This window comes from Myotis davidii, unplaced genomic scaffold (genome assembly GCF_000327345.1).
Source record: "Myotis davidii unplaced genomic scaffold, ASM32734v1 scaffold575, whole genome shotgun sequence".
NCBI lineage: Eukaryota > Metazoa > Chordata > Mammalia > Chiroptera > Vespertilionidae > Myotis > Myotis davidii.
In genome coordinates this window covers 6,099,716-6,119,088 of record NW_006290306.1, presented here as the reverse complement: position 1 = coordinate 6,119,088, position 19,373 = coordinate 6,099,716, and the positions used below count along the sequence as shown (strand labels likewise).

The following is a 19,373-nucleotide window of genomic DNA, read 5'->3' as shown; positions in this document are numbered from 1 at the left end:
TGAGGGGTGCAGCCCCCTGGTCGTGAATTTGACCTGCTTGGATTAGAGGGAGGTAAGAGTATCCATGGGGAATCCCTTCAGATGGCTGTTGCAGTGATTCAGATGAGAGATGATGACAGCCTTAGGGTTAATGGCAGTGGGCATGGAGAGGATCCGAGAGATCTTTGGAAGGTAGAGTCCATGGGAATGGTGACATTGGGGATAGAAAAGGGAAGATGAAGCTCTTCCCTGGGTAACATGGGCTAATGTCATCATCTGAGACAAGAAAAAGTAAATGAAACAGATTTAGTGTGAGGAGGGAGGCGACATCAATTTTGAAATGTGGAGTTTGAGGAGCTGTGGCCTTGGATAGATAGGTATGAAGCTTAAGAGACAGATCTGAGCTGTAGTTATACTTTTGGGAGCCTTTGTCATTTAGATAATCATGAAGACATGGGTGTCAATGGGATTGCCATGGGGGAGTGTGTAGAGTGAGAAGAGAAGAGGGCCCAGGTCAGCATTGAAGAACTAACAAGCTAACAGAGGGAGAGCCTCCTTTAATGGACACTGAGAAAGGATGGATGGACAGGAAGCAGAAAATTTAGAAGAGAAAGAGAAGGAGGTATTGATATTCAAGAGCAGAGGTAGTTGGAGAACTGAGCTGAAGGTCAGAGATGGCCTGAGAGTGCTAGGTTTAAATTGAGTCTTTCAGAGGTGGAGCATTTTAAGATGATAAGACCCATTAGAGGGGCCATGGGATGCATGAGCAGAGCTGAGAAGAGGGAGGCACTGGGCTGGCTCAGCAGGACACAGTGACTTCCAATCTGGCTCAGGCAGGCACTTCCTGAACACCCTGAGATGTCTTTGTGCTGGTTGTAGCTTCAAGACCAATTTTGTCCTGTTCTGAAATTGCTTAGGGGGTTAGGGGAACTAATGCAGGCTTCTCTTTTTGTTCATGGTTGTTAAAAAAAATTACATAAAATCCCCAAGAAAAAAACTTACAGATTTTCCCATTTTTACTTCTGAAAAATAAAAAAGGAAAAAATGAGATAACTGAGTAGTTTTCCTTCAAATATCACAGGCACATTCATTGTCTTGCTGTTGAAAATTTGGTCTCAGAAGTTAACATCTGTTAATGTTTCATACCATGCACTTAAAGATAATCAATTAGAAAATGAACCCTTAAAATAAACCATCAACACCAAATGCTGGTGAGGATGAGGAGTAATTGAAACTATCATTCACTGCTGGTGGGAATACAAAATAGCACAATCACTTTAGAATATAGTTTGTCACTTTTGTACAGAAGTAAACACACTCTTACCATAAGATCCAGCAATTGTACTTGCTGGTATTTACCCAAATGAGGATGGATTTCCTCCACCAAGTTGGGAAGTCTAATACCAACCCTGAGCGATTTCTGAATATGGAAATAACCAGGCCTGTTTCCATTCCCAGAAGAAAAGACTTCATTGGATCAAATACCAAGGTAGATATGATGTCAAAGATGGCAGCATAGCATTTGAAGGATTGTGTTTATTGGTTCTATTCAATTCACCCAACTTACTGAATGTCGGTTATGGGCGTGGCCTGGCAGAGGGTGACTAGAACAGTCTATTCTTAGCATGTAGTGACCAGATAACATTGGTTACATTTGTTCATCTTTACTCTGTCCGGTAGATCCAATCGAATCCAGGACTTGGTGTTAGGAACAGCGAGCTTTCCTTTCTGAATGGCAACCCCGAGGCTGACATGCTTCCCCAGGGATCCAGGGTGACCCCGGTCTCCACAAGGAGGACCCTAGAGCTGAGAAGGCGAAGGAGCCGGGGCCGGAGGTTCAAAGCGGCTTCTCTGGAATTTCCCGAGCCCAGTGGGAGCCCAGCATCAGACAGCTCTCCTGGCACCTTGTGGAGAAGCCCTGGCTGCTTATCCCAGGTCAGCAGCCCAGCTACAGATGCCCAACTGCCTCTGTGTTCTTCCCACCTTGAAGCTGGGGCCAGAATGAAGGTCTTTGGTTGGGAAAATGCCTTTGAGAAGCTGGAGGCAGAGACCAATGTCGACACAGGACGCACTGTGGTCAACTCTGAACCCAGGAAATCGTTTCTGAGCAGGTTTCCGAGGGATCTGCAGACCAGCCAGCCACCATCAGCCTCCTCCTTAGGGGCAGCTGCCTCCAAAAACAACAAAAACTTGAAGGAAAGCATCCATCCTTTGTCACTTGCTGGCCAAAGGGGCCTTGATGCAAGGAAGATAACCTCGAAATGTCTTCATCTGCCAGTTCAGGGTGAAGAAAAAGAAGGAGAAGAAGAATTCTTTATATAGTATAAAGCAATGTGGTTTTCTAAGATACAAGATCAAATACAATGTTCCAGAAATGGAGCACTCTTTCTTGTTCATCTGAGAGGACCTGTATGCTAGCCATGCACAGGTCTGTATTGCTTCTATTTGTTCAAAGTCTAATGGTGTTGTAAGCGGTTGTTTGCAGGCACGGTCATGGTCATAGACACACTAACCCAGCACCTATCAGGATACTTGCATTGTATGGAAATGAGTTGAATGTGTTTTGCAATGTTGATTAGTGTATGTAATTTTGTTTTAATTTTTATTGGGGTTGCATAGCTCATCCCCCTGGACAGCATGGGCTATTTATTCTTTAGTGTTTTAATTTTTATGTGACCTCCTTTTATAACTAGGCCCTGTTCACCACATACCCTCTAGTGATTTAAGTTGTTTGCATCTGGAATGAGTTAACATGCAAAGTGTTTTGAAAATTAGGAATAATTCATTGTTTTTCTGTTTAATGAGCAGAAGCACTGGAAGCCAAAAAAAAAAAAATCAGGTTAAAAATGAAAGCTAGGGTTTCCGGCTCCTCCATTTCTCACTTGTTTCTGCACTACTCCGGTGGGACCAGAGGCTCTCGCTACTAACCAGAGAGGAATGTCACATGATTGGGTGATTCGAGATCGCCACAGAGCATTGGTTGGGTTATTGGAGCAGGACTTGGGTTCATCTGGCCATGTTTGAATTCCTAAATTCCTTTGCAATATTCATTCATTCAACAAATATTTACTAGGCACCTAAGTTTGAGTCAGACATTGATATATGGTATACATACATTCTGTGGCCATCAAATCAAAAGTGATTATGGTTCCACCAGTTTGATAAATCCATCCTGTCAAGTCAAGAATATGTTGAAGTCCAAATTTATTCCTCTAAGAACTTTTTCCATAATTCATTCTCACAGTTGCTGCACAAGGCTGTGGAAAGCATTCACAACCTGCAGATGGAGACTGAGCAGATTATGCATTGCAATTATAATCATAATAGACAAATTCTCAATTGCTCATATGCTGCATTTCTTTTTTCGGTTGGGTCTATACCATATTTTTAAAAGTCTGAGGTCTGTGTGTTTTAGTTAAGTTATAAAGTTATTCTTTTTTATTATATATATGTATTTTATTTTTCAATTACAGTTTATAGTTAATATTATTTTGTATTAATTTCAGGTATACAACATAGTGGTTAGACAATCATATACTTTACAAAGTGTTCCCCCAATATTTCCAGTACCCGCCTGGCACCATACATAGTTATTGCAATATTATTGACTACATTCCCTATGTTTTACTTCATATCCCTGTTACTATTTTTTAATTACCAATTGGCACTTTTTAATATCTTCACCTTTTCACCCAGTTCCCAAAACCCTCTCACCTCTGGCAATCCCCAGTCTGTTCTCTGCATCTAGGAGTCTGTTTCTGTTTTATTTGTTTATATTGTTCTTTTGATTCCACATATAAGTGAAATCACAGGGCATTTGTCTTTCTCTGGCTGATTTATTTCACGTAGCATAACACTCTCCAGGTCTAACCATGTTGTTGTAAATGGTAAGATGTCATCCTTTTTTATGGCCTAATGATATTCCATTGTAGAATATGTACCACAGCTTGATAAAGTTATTCTATTTTATGAACTTCCTTCTCCAAGACAGATGTCACATAAGACTTCAAATGCTGATTGGCTGGGTCTTTGGGAGACCTGGCTGCTTAGTCCTCCCAACTGGGGCGAAGGGTGTGCTCAGACCGAAGGACAATTCTTATGGCAGCAAGACTGGGCTGAGTTCGGGGTGGTCTGCCCAGCCCTGGGTCCAAACGAATGACAGTTGCTAATGGACAAAGACATGACTTCTAAATTGATTTTGGGGGGTTGTTACAACATCAATATATTCTCATTCTCATTTTTTTCTCCCCCTCAGATTAAAGATAGATCTTAAAAAGTGGGTGAAGAACTTAACTTTGGTATGGTTTTCTATAATAACATTTAAAAAATGAAAGTCTTATTTAAGTTGAACTGTTGAGCTTCTTTGAAAAGCCCAGCAGGGGGGCGTTCTGACATTTCATTCCCACCTTTAACAGGTTGCCTAAATTTCTTTAACATAATACATGGGTAAGAATATAAGTGCATGGAAATCATGAGAATATTGCAAAATTTGAATGAGTACCTTATAAAATTGACTTGTAAAATAAAACACTCTTCAAATATCACCTGCTTTATTCTGTTCAACATAGGAATCCAATTTACAACAGTTGAAAATACCAGTGGGTGAGATGGGAGAGGCCCAGATTTTGGTTTCAAGCTTTAAAATTTACTATTTATGAGACCTTGAACTGTCAGCCTCTTTGATCCCCTGTTTCCTTATCTATAGTAAGGAAAGGTTGTTAGAAGAATCAAGATTATGTATATGAAAGCATTTGGATATTGCAAAGCATTATGAATATGCAAAATGGTATTAGTACATGGTCCTTCAGACCCACACTTTTAAAATGTCATGGCGACAAAGGATTTTTTGAAATAGGTTTTAGTAAAATCAATGATACAATAAAAATATAGTGTATCTCTTATAAGGGCACTAATCCCATTCACAAGGGCCCCACCTTCATGACCTAATTGCCTTCTAAAGCCCCCACCTCTGAAGACCATCACCCTGGGGGTTAGTTAAGGCTTCAACATATGAATCTGGGAAGACACATTCATTCCATAACAGAGATGAACCCTATCATTCCTGTCTGTCCTAAGTGCCAGTCGCCTTCTGTCAGCCCCTCGTTTCATTAGCCTTTCCCCCATTTCCCAGGTGTGCAGTTTTCCTCCATCGCCTGTTGACTGCAGACCTATCTCAGCCTGCAACAGTTCCCTCCTCATCTCGTCTATCCTTTTAGTGTATTGCTGCACTTCTCTCTCCTCGTCCCTGCTGCTGTTCTCTCGGAACCTCACTCCAAGGCTTGGCCTCCCTCATCCACTCCACAAGCATGTCCTGGCCACCAGATCCTGGCATCTCTTTCCTTTATGTCCAGGAACTTGTCCAGGCTCCCAGAGCCTCAGCCAGTGAGCCTCACATCAAAGGATCCAATTTTGTCTTCAAGAGATGAAGCCGCAGGAGACGGTCACAGCAGAAATGATGCTGCTGCTCTCATCACAAGGGTGTTTGAATTCCCGCAGGCATGGATCATGGTTGATTCAAGTTAACATCCATTATAAGTCACGGTCCTTTTTATATCCCTCTCATGGGATAGTATTCACATCTTGGAATTTTCTCTGCTTTGGTCTAAGTCGCAAAACTAAGTGTGACTGAATTTCAACAGGACTTTTTAATGAGGTGTGTAAATACTTCCTTTGTTTTTCTCCCTGAACCAGTCGGACATCAGTGGGCACTATTGTGACACAATTGAGTCACTGGGGTAATCTCCAAACTGTGTTTGTTCTGCTTCATCCTGAGAGAGGAAAAGGGGGTATTTTAAAATTAATGTGTGTTCAGGGAATTTCCCCATAGGCGTTTCAGTGGGAGGCAGAGCCCACCTGAAACACATTCCATCTGCACCTCTCCTGCCTTGGGCATGAGACACAGACACAGAAACAGACTCAGCCAAAAAGTGTATCCTTCCTGGAGTTTTGATACTTCCTCGGGGGTAGGAAGCCTTCCTTGGGGTAGCAGCACCCTGGTCCCAGAAAGAGTGATGTCAGCCTTTGGCCATGGAGCCCTAGTCCACACTGGTCCAGGGCCTGATTTTGGCTGTAATTCTGTCAGTTCACACCTCTTCCCCTTTTTTTGTTCTTATGCGTTTTCTGAGACCAGTTCTCCAGCCTTCTGATAAATTCATTCCCAGCTGGAGTCAGCTAGGATCAGTTCTGCTCTCACACCAAATCACTGAGACTGACACGGAATGAAACACTGATAGAGGTTAAAGCCAAGAACAAAATTGGGCACTGTATTAGGGAATTGAATTTTCAAAGGGATATACAAAGATGTTAAAAGCTGTTTGTTTGGGGACTCAGTGTCTCTTTAAAATTCTCTTGTCTTTCTTTGATTCTTTTGACTCTTTTCTTTCTGGTCGCTTCTTTCTTCTCCCTCATAGCTGTGACAGTAAGAAGACCTGCTCTCTCCCAGTTATGAATCTAAGAAGGAAGTAAGATGGGACCCACTGTGGGAGGGGAGGTGCTTTTTGAAAAGCAGGTCAGCTTCCAGACTTTTGTACAGGCTAGACAAAAAGAATCCTATGGGCTATGTGGTCTGGCCTAGGTTAGCTGGACAGGGCCTCATAGTAGTTAGAGTCCTTTCATTTATAAGCAAGAGAGACTGGGAATTAATTTATACGAAAAGGGGAAAGAAGAAAAGCTACTGAGTCACTTTAATTAACAGAAGTGGTCAGGAGACCACAGCCCCAGCATCACATCCCACTAGCAGAGCCCCCTAGTGGACAGAGGAAGTCTTTTCTCAGAGATCCTAGAAGAAAATTCTCAGGGAGGCCTCTGATTGGTTTGTGCTGAATCACATGAACCAATCACTGTGTACGGGTGATGGGGTTCTCTGATTGGTGAAGCTGTGGCTCTTTGTGTATCTGTGTGAATGAGAGCTGGATGGTGGGGGTCACAGGGAGGGAGTCAGCCCCACTTGAGTAACATGTAGGTCCTGCATAGGAAAGAGGCTTTTTTTTTTTTTTTTATTAATCAGAAGAAATGAGGAGAGATGTTTGGCAGGCAACAAAAATAGGTATCCACTCTGGGCCCAAACTTCTGCTGTAACAAAAGAAGAGCACCCTCTGCATTGCCCCTCTGAGGGAGACCTTGGGTGCTGCTCCTGTCACCTCTTCCTTGCAAAAAATATGCTTTTGAAAACATGACACCTTCCAGCATCTGGCCTCCGTCAGTCTGCTTTATTTACTTTAGAGTTTGTATTAGTTTCCTCGAGCTGTTGTAAGAAATGACCACAAACGCCATAGCCTAAAACAATAGAAAGACCATAATCTCTGACAGTACTAGAGGCCACAAGTCCAACATTAAGGTGATGGTGGTACCAACCTCCTTCTGGAGGCCCAAGTGGGGAATCACTCGTGCCTCTTCCAGCTTTTCCAGGCCCTGGCTGCAAAACTCTAAGCTCTGCCTCCGAATTCATCTCACCTTCTCAACTTTACGTCGCTTTTTGTGTCTTCTAGGGACACTTGCTATTGGATTTAGAGCTCACTTGGATAATCCAGGATGATCTCATTTCAAGATTATTAACTTAATTACATCTCCAAAGATTGTTTTACCAAATAAGATCCTAGTCACTTGTTCTAGGGGCTAAGATCTGAACTTTTTTTTTTTTTTTTACTATTCAACCCACTTACAGAGTCCTTATAATTATGTGACTTTTTTTCTGGTTTAGTTTAGTTATATTTGTATTGTCTGACACTCTCCATTCACCCACCCTACTTCTCTCTCTCTCTCTCTCTCTCTCTCTCTCTCTCTCTCTCACACACACACACACACAAATATAAATTCTGTCAGAGTTAGTATCTACCTGTCATCTTCATAACTGTATCCATAAACCCTAAAACAGCACCAGAACCAGAGTAGGTGCTCAGTCAGTGTTAGTTGATTGAATGAAAGAGTTGATCTCCTTGGATTGTATCTCATTAGCATTTTTCCATATGTTTGTTACTGTTCCTAACCATTGTATTAGTGTTGGGCAACATGTTTCTCTACCTATCATTTATTTTATTTTATTATTATTTTTAAAAAATATATTTTATTGATTTTCCACAGAAAGAAAGGGAGAGGGATAGAGAGGTAGAAACATCAATGAGAGAGAGACATCAATCAGCTGCCTCCTGCACAACCCCTACTGGGGATGTGCCCACAACCAAGGTACATGCCCTTGACCGGAATTGAACCTGGGACCCTCCAATCCGCAGGCTGACACTCCATCCACCGAGCCAAACCAGCCACGGCTCTCTACCTATCATTTAATACACACTCCCCCTGATGCCTGTTTTCCTTCATGCTGAGTGATCGTTTCCATCCTTTAATTCAGAGAAACAAAATTTATGTGCCACAGTATTGTGCTAGATGCTGCCCAAGGAATTAATGGTAGAAAAGACATGTACAAATACACATTGCATAACTTTAGTTTTATTTTTATTGCTTGTTCAGCTGTAAATGATTTTAGCTTTACCCCCTCTTCCCAATATTTTTCTCATCTCAACTTACAGGTTAAGATAGCAATTCTTGGACAACGTGTGCTCAGAACCTTTAAGCTTTGGGTTTTTGTTGTTGTTTAATTCACTTTCTTCAATTTTTATTTTCTTAAGTTGGCCTTGGACAGTTGAGGCATGAAAGAGGCTTCCAATGGGCACTAGATAACCTGGTTCCAATAGGCTGATAAATAGCAGGCTAAAGCCTGTTTTTGACGACCTTAAATCTAACTTTAAAAATAGTAATTAACATGCTCTGCCATCTGAACAGCCACCTCATCAGTCCAAAACACCTCCTGGGAAGAAGTATTAATGAAGTAATTTCTATTGAGACACTTCTCAGCTTCAGAGATAATTAAATGGCAGATGATGCCCCACAGCTTCTAGGGTCACCCATGTAGGCGTGGAGGGTTTTGAATGGCCTCTGCACAAGTCTTTCTTGAGCCCTGACCACCATCAGCACAGGGCTGGACACTGAGGAGCTGTTTGCCTGGCTCAGGACCAGAGGGATTGAAATCAATTCTTGCAGCTTTCTCATGAGAGGAGAGTTCTCACATTGTTGAAGCTAGTCGTCAGTGTACACCAGAGAACCAGGGTTCAATTACTCTTCACATGGCTGTGCTAAATGAGCAAGCTTTAAAAGGGCCCACAGACACCACAAAAATGTTCCCCAAGTGCAAAAGCATGAAAACATAACCGCCTCACTGTAGATGCTGCCCTACAAAACCCAGCACAGGATTCCTCAGGAATGAAAACCAGCCTGGGAGCAGATCGCGAGATACATAATTAGAGAGGGAAGCACCTCCTTGAGTGGTTACTGGCCAGTTTTCACCACAGCGGTGCCGGCCAGAGTTTGCTTTCAGTCACACCCATGAAAGTCTCGGTGAGGCTGAGTAATTTAATGTGTGACTTGACTTTGCAGTATTTACAGTTTGCATGTAAAAAGGAGATATTCCAATGAGGCAATGGAAATCCACATCATAAAGAAATTTTTCCCCTTTTGTTGTGAGCACAATTTAGCAAAAATGTAATTGTGTCCTGGGCTTCCTTCCTTCCTCCCTCCCTCCATCCCCCCCTCCTTCCCTTCCTTCCTTCATTATTATTATTATTATTACTAGAGGCCCGATGCATGAAATTCATGCAAGGGGCTCGGCCCTTGCAGCCCCAGCTTCTTCTGGAAGGTCGTTCGGCTGTCCGGTCTAATTAGCATATTATGCCTTTATTATTATAGATTATTATTATTATTATTAGTTTATTTTGGGCAGTCTTTATTAAGTCAGAGAAATGCTTTCTACCACCTCTGGAATTGGATATGCTGGATCCCATTGAGTCACACTACAGACTGGCATAATTTCTGTCCTACATTGGACTAAAATTAAGATGATGAATTTCTGTGCCTGTGTGGGTGTTACAGGTTACTCTTATGGAAAGCCTACAGAACTGGGTGAAAGTAGAAAGGTACCTAGTGAAATCAACTAGCATCCTCTGGGCTGTCACAAGGCACTGTCACCAGTTCCTTATTCCAAGTGGAGTGAAGGGGAGGGGCGAGGAGGAGAGAGATTTTAAGATTTATTAAGAGAGCAGTGCCAGAGCCTCAGTTTTTACACGAAGGCAAAAGCTCTGCGTCTTTAAGTCGATAGCTCTGTAGTGTCCGCTTAACTACCCCGGGTCACAGTTGCCCAAAGATGCAGCCAGGTTATGGCCACAGGCAGAGCGAGCGACTGGGGAGCCGGGGGGACTGTTGGTGCGGTTCTGGGTTCAGTCTGTCTGTAAGAGAAGCTGGAGGGAGGAAGGAGTGCTGTGTCTGGGCGGGAGATTTTATTATGCAGACTGGGGTGGCCAGGGCAAAGGAAAAAGTGAGCCTGCTGGGAGAAAGCCAATCGCAGGAGCATGAGTGGGGACAGGAGCAGGTCCAAGATCTCACTCTCGGTTGCCTATGGCCATGGCAACAGAACCTCTTGCTTAGTGTGACAAGGGCTGAACCGGATTCCCCGACTCTCTGAGGATGAGATGCCCAGGGGACAAGTGTAGGACCCTGAGCAGCTCAGACATGGTGCCTCAGCCAACAGGGGCTCAGAACCAGAGCCCTCTGGCTTTGGGCCTGGAGCCAAGGTAAGGCCTTTGAAGAAAAAAAAAGTGAGACTGGTATGTGTGTGTGTGTGTGTGTGTGTGTATCTGTCTGTCTGTCTATCTCCCTAGGGCAGTGGTCGGCAAACTGCGGCCCCTTGAGTGTGGCTCTTCCACAAAATGCCACTTGTGGGTACGCATGTACAGTGCGATTGAAACTTCGTGGCCACACTCAAGGGGCCAAAGAGTCGCATGTGGCTTGCGAGCTGCAGTTTGCCGACCACATGACTTTCATAGGATAACAATAATCATGAGACTTCAATATGTGTGAGGTATGTTCACAATTCAAGATTTTTTTCATGTACAATTCAAGTTCTAAGATTTTTACACATGTGCACTCATTTAATCTTCATAATAACAACACAAGGGAGGTACTATTATTACCCTAACTTAACAAATGAGAAAGCCGAGGCAAACGGAGTGGAAGTAACTTCTATAACTAGTAAGTGGGGCCTAGGCCGTCCAACTCCGAATTCCTGACTCTTCATTAGCCCACATATGTGGTCGGCTGAGCAATGGCCCCAAACATATCCATTCCTGATCTCTGGAATCTGTGAATGTTGCCTGACGAGCAGAAAGGGACACTACAGAGGTGACTGAGGGTTGTGGGATGGGACATTGTTCTGGACTATCTGGTGGGCCACAAAGTACTCACAGGTGTCCTCACGAGGAGGAGGGGCGGGGAGGGAGATTTGACCACAAAAGGTGATGTGAGATGGAAACAGGGAGAAGAAAGGTGATGTGATTCCAGGAAGGAGTCAGAAGCCAAAAAATGCCAGTGGCTTGCCTTGTGACACCTTGATTTCGGCCCTGTCAGAGACGCATTTTGGACTTCTGGCCTCCAGGATTATATGATTATAAATTAAGGTGGCTTAAGTCACTAAGTTTGTGGTAACTTGTTACAGCAGCCATAGCTAACTAATACACCATGATTCTCAACTTTCTTCACAGAGACACAGAGAGATGATATCTTCAGGGGGAGCGTGTGTCCACTCACATTGGATACCCTCAACTCCCACTAAACTAACTAGTGTGTGTCTGTGTGTGCATATGTGCATTTTGTGATGGCAAGGCATAATAAATACATGCTGATTATGTGATGTGATTCAGTAATATAAGAGTTCTCAAAATTCATTTTTTAAGAAAATGTACTAGTAAAATCGCTAAACAAATACTCTGTTTTAAACCTTATTACTGTGACTTCACATAGAATATTAACAAGTAGGTAGTATTAATGAATAAACATATGTAAACCTGGTTTGATTGTGTGTAATGATATACATGATTGTTTGCTCATTAACTTGGTTTGGTGCTTGTTAAAGGCCCCTGACAGCCATGGAGATGCTCACAACATTATTCTGACCTCCAGACATGTAAGTGGAGATGCCCTATATGTGCTTTTTCATCTTCCCATGTATCCATGGTTAAAAGGAGAAGGAAACAACTATAAAAACACAAGTGACAACTCAGCACATGAACTGCAGCCCACCGATGGGGCTGAGGTCGGGGGCATTTCCATTCTACCAGCGTAAATGGCATCCTCTTTACTCTTGTCAGGACGCAAGAAACAGGAAGTGAGGTAATGATTGGCATGCCCGGGAGTCTTATTTAATGAGACAAGCAAACCATCCACACATTTGGGTCCTGTATTGCTTTTGCACAACAGTCATGCACATAGGCACCCAGTGTTGAGATAAGCGGGGAAGTTCATTTCGCTTTCATAGTGCAAGCAGGGCCCCAGCAGGTGGTAGCGAGGCTGTGCACATTCCCAGGGCTGCCTTCACCGTTTGAACACATGTGGACCCGTGTTTGTTGGAACAATTTCCCAGAAGCATAATTGCGAGTTGTGAGGAACAATGCAGGGCCACTCAAGGCAGGGCCACATGGGAAAGCGCCAGGGTCGGTCAGGAGGCATTGGGAGCGAGGGGAAATGTGGGCAGGAGCCTTTGTTGTGGTTTCTGTGGAAAGGAACAGGTATGGCAGGGTAAGCAGGTTTAGGATTGGCTAGTTGGAATGATTCCAGCAGGCTCTGCATCCAGGAGTTGTCTCCAGTTGCCTGGTGCTTGGTTCTGTAGTGATTAGGACAGGGGAATAGTGGCCCCCTGTGAGAGCCCCATGGGAGCCAGATAAAGGAAGTGTTTGGGGTATGGGCTCTGGATTGGTTGGTTTGCACATGAAAGGCACCCTGAGCACTTACGTGTTTTGTGCCTGGCCCTGGGCCACGTGCTGCGCATGTGTGAACTCCATCAATCCCACACAACTTTCTGAGTTGGGGCTGTTTCAGTTAGGTTAGGTGACTTGCCCAAGGGCATTCTGCCAGTAAACTTCTAAATTAGAATCACCAGCCTAGACAGTCTGGCTCCCAAAAACCACAAAGAGGCCCAATACTTTTAAATGGAGGTGATGGAGCCATTCAAAGAATGTAGCAGCGATAGAGAGAATGAATTTGGTGAGAAGATGGGTGAAGAGTGGACTCTATGTTCTTCTGAGTGGAGAGAAGAATAAAAGAATATGTTTTGGATGAATTAAAAATGCCTACACCCAAAATATTGTGTGTATATATATATATATACATATATATATATATATATATACACACACACTGGTATACATACTTTGAATGATACTTTATTCTGGTGTTTGTTCAAATGGGCTCAAGTTAACTGCCTTACATGAAAATGCATTTTTTAAAGAAAAATGGTATTAAGGCTGGGCTTCAACAAGGGTCTCCAGATGATGAGCAGGCTATGAACAGAATGAACCACCCCAGGGAGAGACGTGGTCGATGGTAAGAAATATAAGTATGGCACTACCACCCAGAGGGAACAAGTTGGAGCCACTGGCGAGTCAGGGAGGATATAACTTCTGAGGGGTCAGGGTGGGGACTACATGGAGGCAGAACTATGGTGGGAGGTGGATGGAGTTGTCATTGTTATTGGCAAGAGTGGGAGAGAATGAGACTAGCCCTAAAGATCCCTGTCATTTCTATCACAAAGAAACCAACTTTAGATTATCTTTATCTGGGAATATTCAAAAACCATTTCTAATTGGAGCCCCCCATCCAATACAACCCCAGACGATGTGAGGGAGCCACTCAAAATTCTGTCACATTCTGGAAGCCTGGCCTATGTGTTGCGGTAATCCTGGAAAGTCTATATCAAAACCAAGAACCCTGGGTCTTCCCTCAAGAGTAGCATCCAGTAAATACTCATCCAATTAATTCAGTTTCACTGAAAAAATCGACCTGCACAGGGAAAAGGAGTCGCACATCTTCCATACACACTCTCACCATTGTAATGAGTATTCCTGAAGTCCCAGAGAGCTGGATTCATCTCTACCAGATGAGTAGGGTGCTATCGCCACCTGGTGATCAGCGATGCAAGTGTTTTTATTATGAGTGTTGAATGTGGAATAAGGTCCTTCATTTAAATATGGATTAGCTTCCCTCATTTGCTTCTGAGCTATCCTGTCATATCCTTGTTTTGTTCCTTCAGATGTACTTAGAAGAATTTATACTAAAATTGAAAAAAATCCGCATTGACCCAAAGTGGGTAAGAGATACCCTCAAACCACTAGAAGCAAGGAAGGAACCTGTGTCTCTAGTTCACATCTGTTCTCAGAAGGGCTGAATCTAGCAGCTTTGGGGCCAAATACTGAAGGTAGCAGGTGAAATCCTAGGGACTCCAAACTGCATCCTGGTATTTAGCATGGAGAGTTACTCCTCATACCCCTTCAAAGTAAATATTAAAAATTTCTCCACCTTGAATTGCCAGACGATTGGAACTCCCTCCTAGTTTGACTTAGCTCATTTTTTTTTTTGGATGAAATGATTATTACAAAATCAAGTTACACATTTTGTAAACCCTTTCCATAAAGAACATTTCCAACCATTGGAAAATAAAATAAGCAAAATATTACTGACAGCAAGAACTTCACATTGATTCACCTTTTTTGTTTTATTTTGTTAATCCTCACTCAAGGATATTTTTTTCCATTAATTTTTAGAGAAAGTGGATGGGATGGGGGAGAGACAGAGAGAGAGAAACATTAATTGGTTGCCCTTGACTGGAATCAAACCCAGGACTATTCAGTCCGCAGGCCGGTGCTCTATCCACTGAGCCAAACTGGCTAGAGCTAAACTAAACCTTTTTTTTAAAAAAGCTTCATAAGCTATCCCCCCTCCCTGACTCCTGATGAAATTGGAAGATCATGGATTTAATGCCATTCGCCTCCTCTTTACTTTTCTTTCTCATCAGTTACTTCTGTGATTTGCCTCTTGAAGGCTGTCTGTTGGCAGCTGTGATAGTATTTTAACAAGAGGTAGTTTCTTCCTGGTCTTTTCTTTTCCTTCCTAATTTGGACCCTCTCATCTCTCTCTTGCTCCTTCATCTCCAGCACCCACAACCTTTAACGCTGTTATCTAACACCCAACGGGACATTCTTTGCTCAGCACAGAAGTATGTGCATGGAAGGGGACAAATAACAAGTGTTTGTTTTTATCAGTTAAAAATAAGAACCTAGGCCTTATTCAGATATTCTCAGTACAACGTTAGATAAGTAAAGAAGAAAATCAGGATCCCAACACATATAAGCTACCTGGTATTTAGCATGAAGAGTTGCCTGATCAAGTGAGGGTGTCTGAAGTGTTAGCTTGAAACATCTTAAACAGCTATATCATCTTAATCTTCTGGGGGAAAAATAGGGCACTCAACCAAGAAAGTATATCTTGAGAGCACGGTTAAAACTACTACTTCCTGTTTTAATAGGTGCATCAGAACCTGTGTGAAAATAGGACCATAGGAGCCCGCTAGCTGCTCCGGGATGACACTTGGATAACAGGTTCATTAGGACAAGACATCCATGTTCCTGCTCATCCTGCGAGTTCCCCTGTCAGAGCCAGATTGATTTCTTGGATACAATGATTGATTTCTGGGCCAGTGCCAAGAGAGCATGTCTAAGGCCCTCCCTAAAATCATACACTCTTATTTTTTTTCTTTAATTACACCATTCCTTTTAGTTTCCAGTCCTGTAAAAAATGCTAGCCATTGAGTGTGCAAGGAAATAGACTCCTTGAGCCATGAACAGCCTCCTACCACCTTGACCTTTGACCCTTCTCACAGCGGCTCAATCCTCCTACAGCCCTGGACTGAGTTCTTGCCTGATCAGGGGGTGCTGAGTGGGCAAGTCTCTCCGGGACTGTCCAGGGCGGCTCTGAATGTCCCGAGACTGAGGCATCACTGCGGGTTAGTACACACACCTGCTTCCTATCACAGTCATTGCTTTACAGCTTTTTATGCGGTTCTTCTTCTCCCAACTCAATTGGAAGTTCTTCCAGCGGTGGAGAACTTGCTGACTGTCTCTAGCTTTCAGGGAAGCTCTGGAAATTTGTGGAAACTCAGAATGGAATTGTGATTGACAATCAAATAGATAATGAAGAATGAGGGGAAGGAGGAAAATGAGGAATAGGAGGAGAGGTCAGCAAGGGATATCAGTAAAGCCAAGGGAACCCTAAGGGTGCCACAGAGACCCATGGTTCAAACGCCCTGGGTTCAGGCGGATGTTCACGCCTATTGCAATCTTAGGCTAAAGAGGCCTTCATTTGCACCTTGTTGTTTTATGTTGGGGTCTTGGGGTACCTACAAGGAGGAGATAAGAAAAGTGAGGCAGGATCATTCATAGGCTAGGGGAAAAAGTCAAGGAAACTGTTGAGAAGAGGGTGACAGAGAAGCTTCTCTCCATTTCCTGCTCTCACCCTTCACCCACCCTCATGCCTGGGAACCACAGACTCAGGGGGTCCTCCCAGGCAGGACCAAGTGAGAGGCCGTCATCAGGCACATTTGGATCTTGCTCGTGGGAAGGTTCCAGATTTTTCCCTCTTTCGTATTTAGAGACCCTTTTTCCTAGAATGTCCCCAGAGTCACCAAGTGGTGTCCAGAGACGTCTGAAATGGTTGACACCAAGAACAAGTGCCGGTGCCTGGGAGCCTGCGTGCAGGACGGTCAGTGGTGGCTGCTGTAGAGCAGGGGTCCTCAAACTTTTTAAACAGGGGGCCAGTTCACTGTCCCTCAGACCGTTGGAGGGCCGGACTATAGTTTAAAAATAAAACTATGAACAAATTCCTATGCACACTGCACATATCTTATTTTGAAGTAAAAAAACAAAATGGGAACAAATACAATATTTGTATTTGCATGTGGCCCACGGCCATAGTTTGAGGACCCCTGCTGTAGAAAGTGGTGGAACTGGCACTGACAATCAGGACTGAGCTCCTAGAGGCTGCCGCCCCTGCCCTTGCTACCCTTGCCCCAGAGCGATATGGTCTGCTCCACATTCCACTGAGAAGGACAAACATGCCCAATGGTTCCAAGAAAAGCTAGGCTATTTTAGCAGTGGTAATGCGTGAACTTGGCAACAGGTAAAACGCTGTGAGCAGGGCCAGTGGTGACAGGCGGTGACAGGGGAGGGATGGCATAAGCCCGAGGCCTCGTGGAGGGTCCCTGAGATCCATCCATGGAGAAAGAAACCAGAGTTTTCCGCATGCCTCCTCCGGCCAGGTCCTCAGCGAGGCATTTTATGTCCTGTCACATTGACTTACTTTTACTTTTAATGATAAAATATTCCAAATATGCAAAAGAGTATGGAAAACATTGTGGATACCCAAGGAATGCACCTAGCTGGAACAGATGTCAGCATTTTGTCAAATTTCTTCCCATCTCATCTCATGTCTTTTTCAGCATCTGGGCCTTCAGTCCTTGAAGGAGTTGCTGTGGCGGGGGAGGGGAGGAGGGGAAGAGAGCTGGGGTGGTAGGGGGGAACACGTGGGAGAAACCCAGCTATACGCAGGCAAGCCAAAACCAATATTTGACTGCCAAGAAGGCCAGCTGTGATGTGTTTCTTGTTTTTAATGCATATTTGTATATTTTGTTAATGTCTTAATTTTCAGAAATATTTTAATGACTTTTTATTATAGGAAATTTTTTTTTACTCACAAGTTCCCCTCCTTACACAACTGTTTCTATTCCCCTGTGCTCTCACACATTTTCTCCCTTTTATGTAGTTTCATCATGGTTTCTATGTAATTTCGAGTTCTAGTTTCCCCTCTGTCATGGCCACAGAATATTATTGCATAAGCTACCCTTTTATTTCACAGTTAGCATCCACGGTAAAGTGTAGTGCTGGCTGGCCATGCCGCTGAGTTTATATGCCCAAATTTCCTTTGGGGGAAATATGAAGTTATTTCTATTGGTTTTCGGTTTGTTCCTTTATCAATTCTAAATTGTGATCATGAAGATCTTTTAGATGCAGGGAACTGAGCTGACCATGCCCCAATTTCATGGCATAGAAACACCATCATTTTATACTGTAGCCCCTCTTTTATTCTCTTTTTATTTTCCTCTCCTTTCACTCCTGGTCCCCAATCTCATTCCTCTCCCTATGTCTGGTGTATTTACTATGTATCTTTCCAAATGAATTCTTTATAAATGTGTCCAATGAGAAACATATTATTGTTTTCTGTTTTAGAAAACGTACTTCAAGGGTATTGTGCTCTAAATCAATTCTGTTTCTTAGTTTCTTTTTCCAAGCCACGTTGCCGAATGTGGTTAGTTCCTTCTTTCCCGTCTCCTTCCTTCTGGAGAGTGTTGGATTGTATGTGTGGTGATGTCCATTTTGATGAACATCTTCTGGTCTCCCATTCCCAGAAACCCCAAAGCTGTACTCAACCCACATGGCCCCCTAGACATCTGTGAGGGCACTTTCCTGGGATATATACTCAGGAGTACAAAAGCTGTGTCTGAGGGTATCAGTGTGCTCAGTCTCACAAAGTCCTGCCAGATTGCTCTCCAGATGAACACCACGCTCTGGTCCCACTACAGTGCAAAAGGGCCCTGTTTTCTGCATCCCCACCAACAAATGATTTTATAAAAAATCTGATTTTGGACAATCTGATGGGTGAAAATGGTATCTTAGGGTGGTTTCAATTTGCATTTTCTGATTCTAGTGAGGATTCTGGTTCATTCAGTCAATTGCATGTTAATATACTTTGTCCATTTTCCTGTTGGGCACCCTGTCTTTCCCTCCATCTCATTTGTAGGAGTTTCACTGATACACTAAAAGTGCTCTAACTTGCCAGGTTCTTTTCTAGTCATGCAAAAATGGACTACCAACAATTTATCTATGTCTAAATAAACTGACATGTAAGGATAAACACTTGTTGTCTTAACATCGTCTGTCAATTCAAAGCTTGAAGGAAGAAAAAAATCAGAGAGGGAAGGTGCTCCGAGCTCTGAACTCTTGAATCAGGATGCTTTTAGTTGCAAGTGAGAGAAACTCAACTCAAATTAATCTAAGCAAAGGGGACTGACTATATTGGCTTACAAAAGTTCAGGGAGGTCAGATTCCAGGCATAATGGGAAATCACGGTTAAAAAGAGGCATCTGTCATTCCTTGGTTCTTCTGCCTTCTGAACTGGTCTTGCTTCTGGGCAGAATTTCTCTCCACGGCAGCAAAGATGGGCCCTGGGCTCTCCAGGCTAATGGATCTTTGGTGCTGGTGACCTCCATGTCCAAGGGGATGTTTTGATGTCATTGAGGAAGAGTTTGTGCTCAAACAAGATTACCCAGCGTCTCATCAGCTTGTGCAAAATTAAAAGTTGACTTTAATAAGTCAAAATTTGACTTGTAAGTTTAATAAGTTATAAATTCCTTTCTGATGACATTAGTAACTTTAATAAGTAACAGATTTAGAAAGCTAATTTTTCCC

At 43.2% G+C, this 19,373-nt stretch overlaps 1 protein-coding gene across 1 annotated transcript in view; it reads left to right on the top strand.

The window, feature by feature from the left end:
• The window catches only part of FAM124B (family with sequence similarity 124 member B), a 6,000-nt gene extending 3,188 nt beyond the window's left edge, over positions 1 to 2,812 (top strand). The window contains exon 2 of the mRNA XM_006763401.2: positions 1,660 to 2,812. Coding sequence (XP_006763464.1) covers positions 1,660 to 2,301 — 642 coding nt within the window. The 3' untranslated portion in view covers positions 2,302 to 2,812. The remainder of the gene's footprint in view (positions 1 to 1,659) is intronic.
• The last annotated feature ends 16,561 nt before the right edge of the window (positions 2,813 to 19,373 follow it).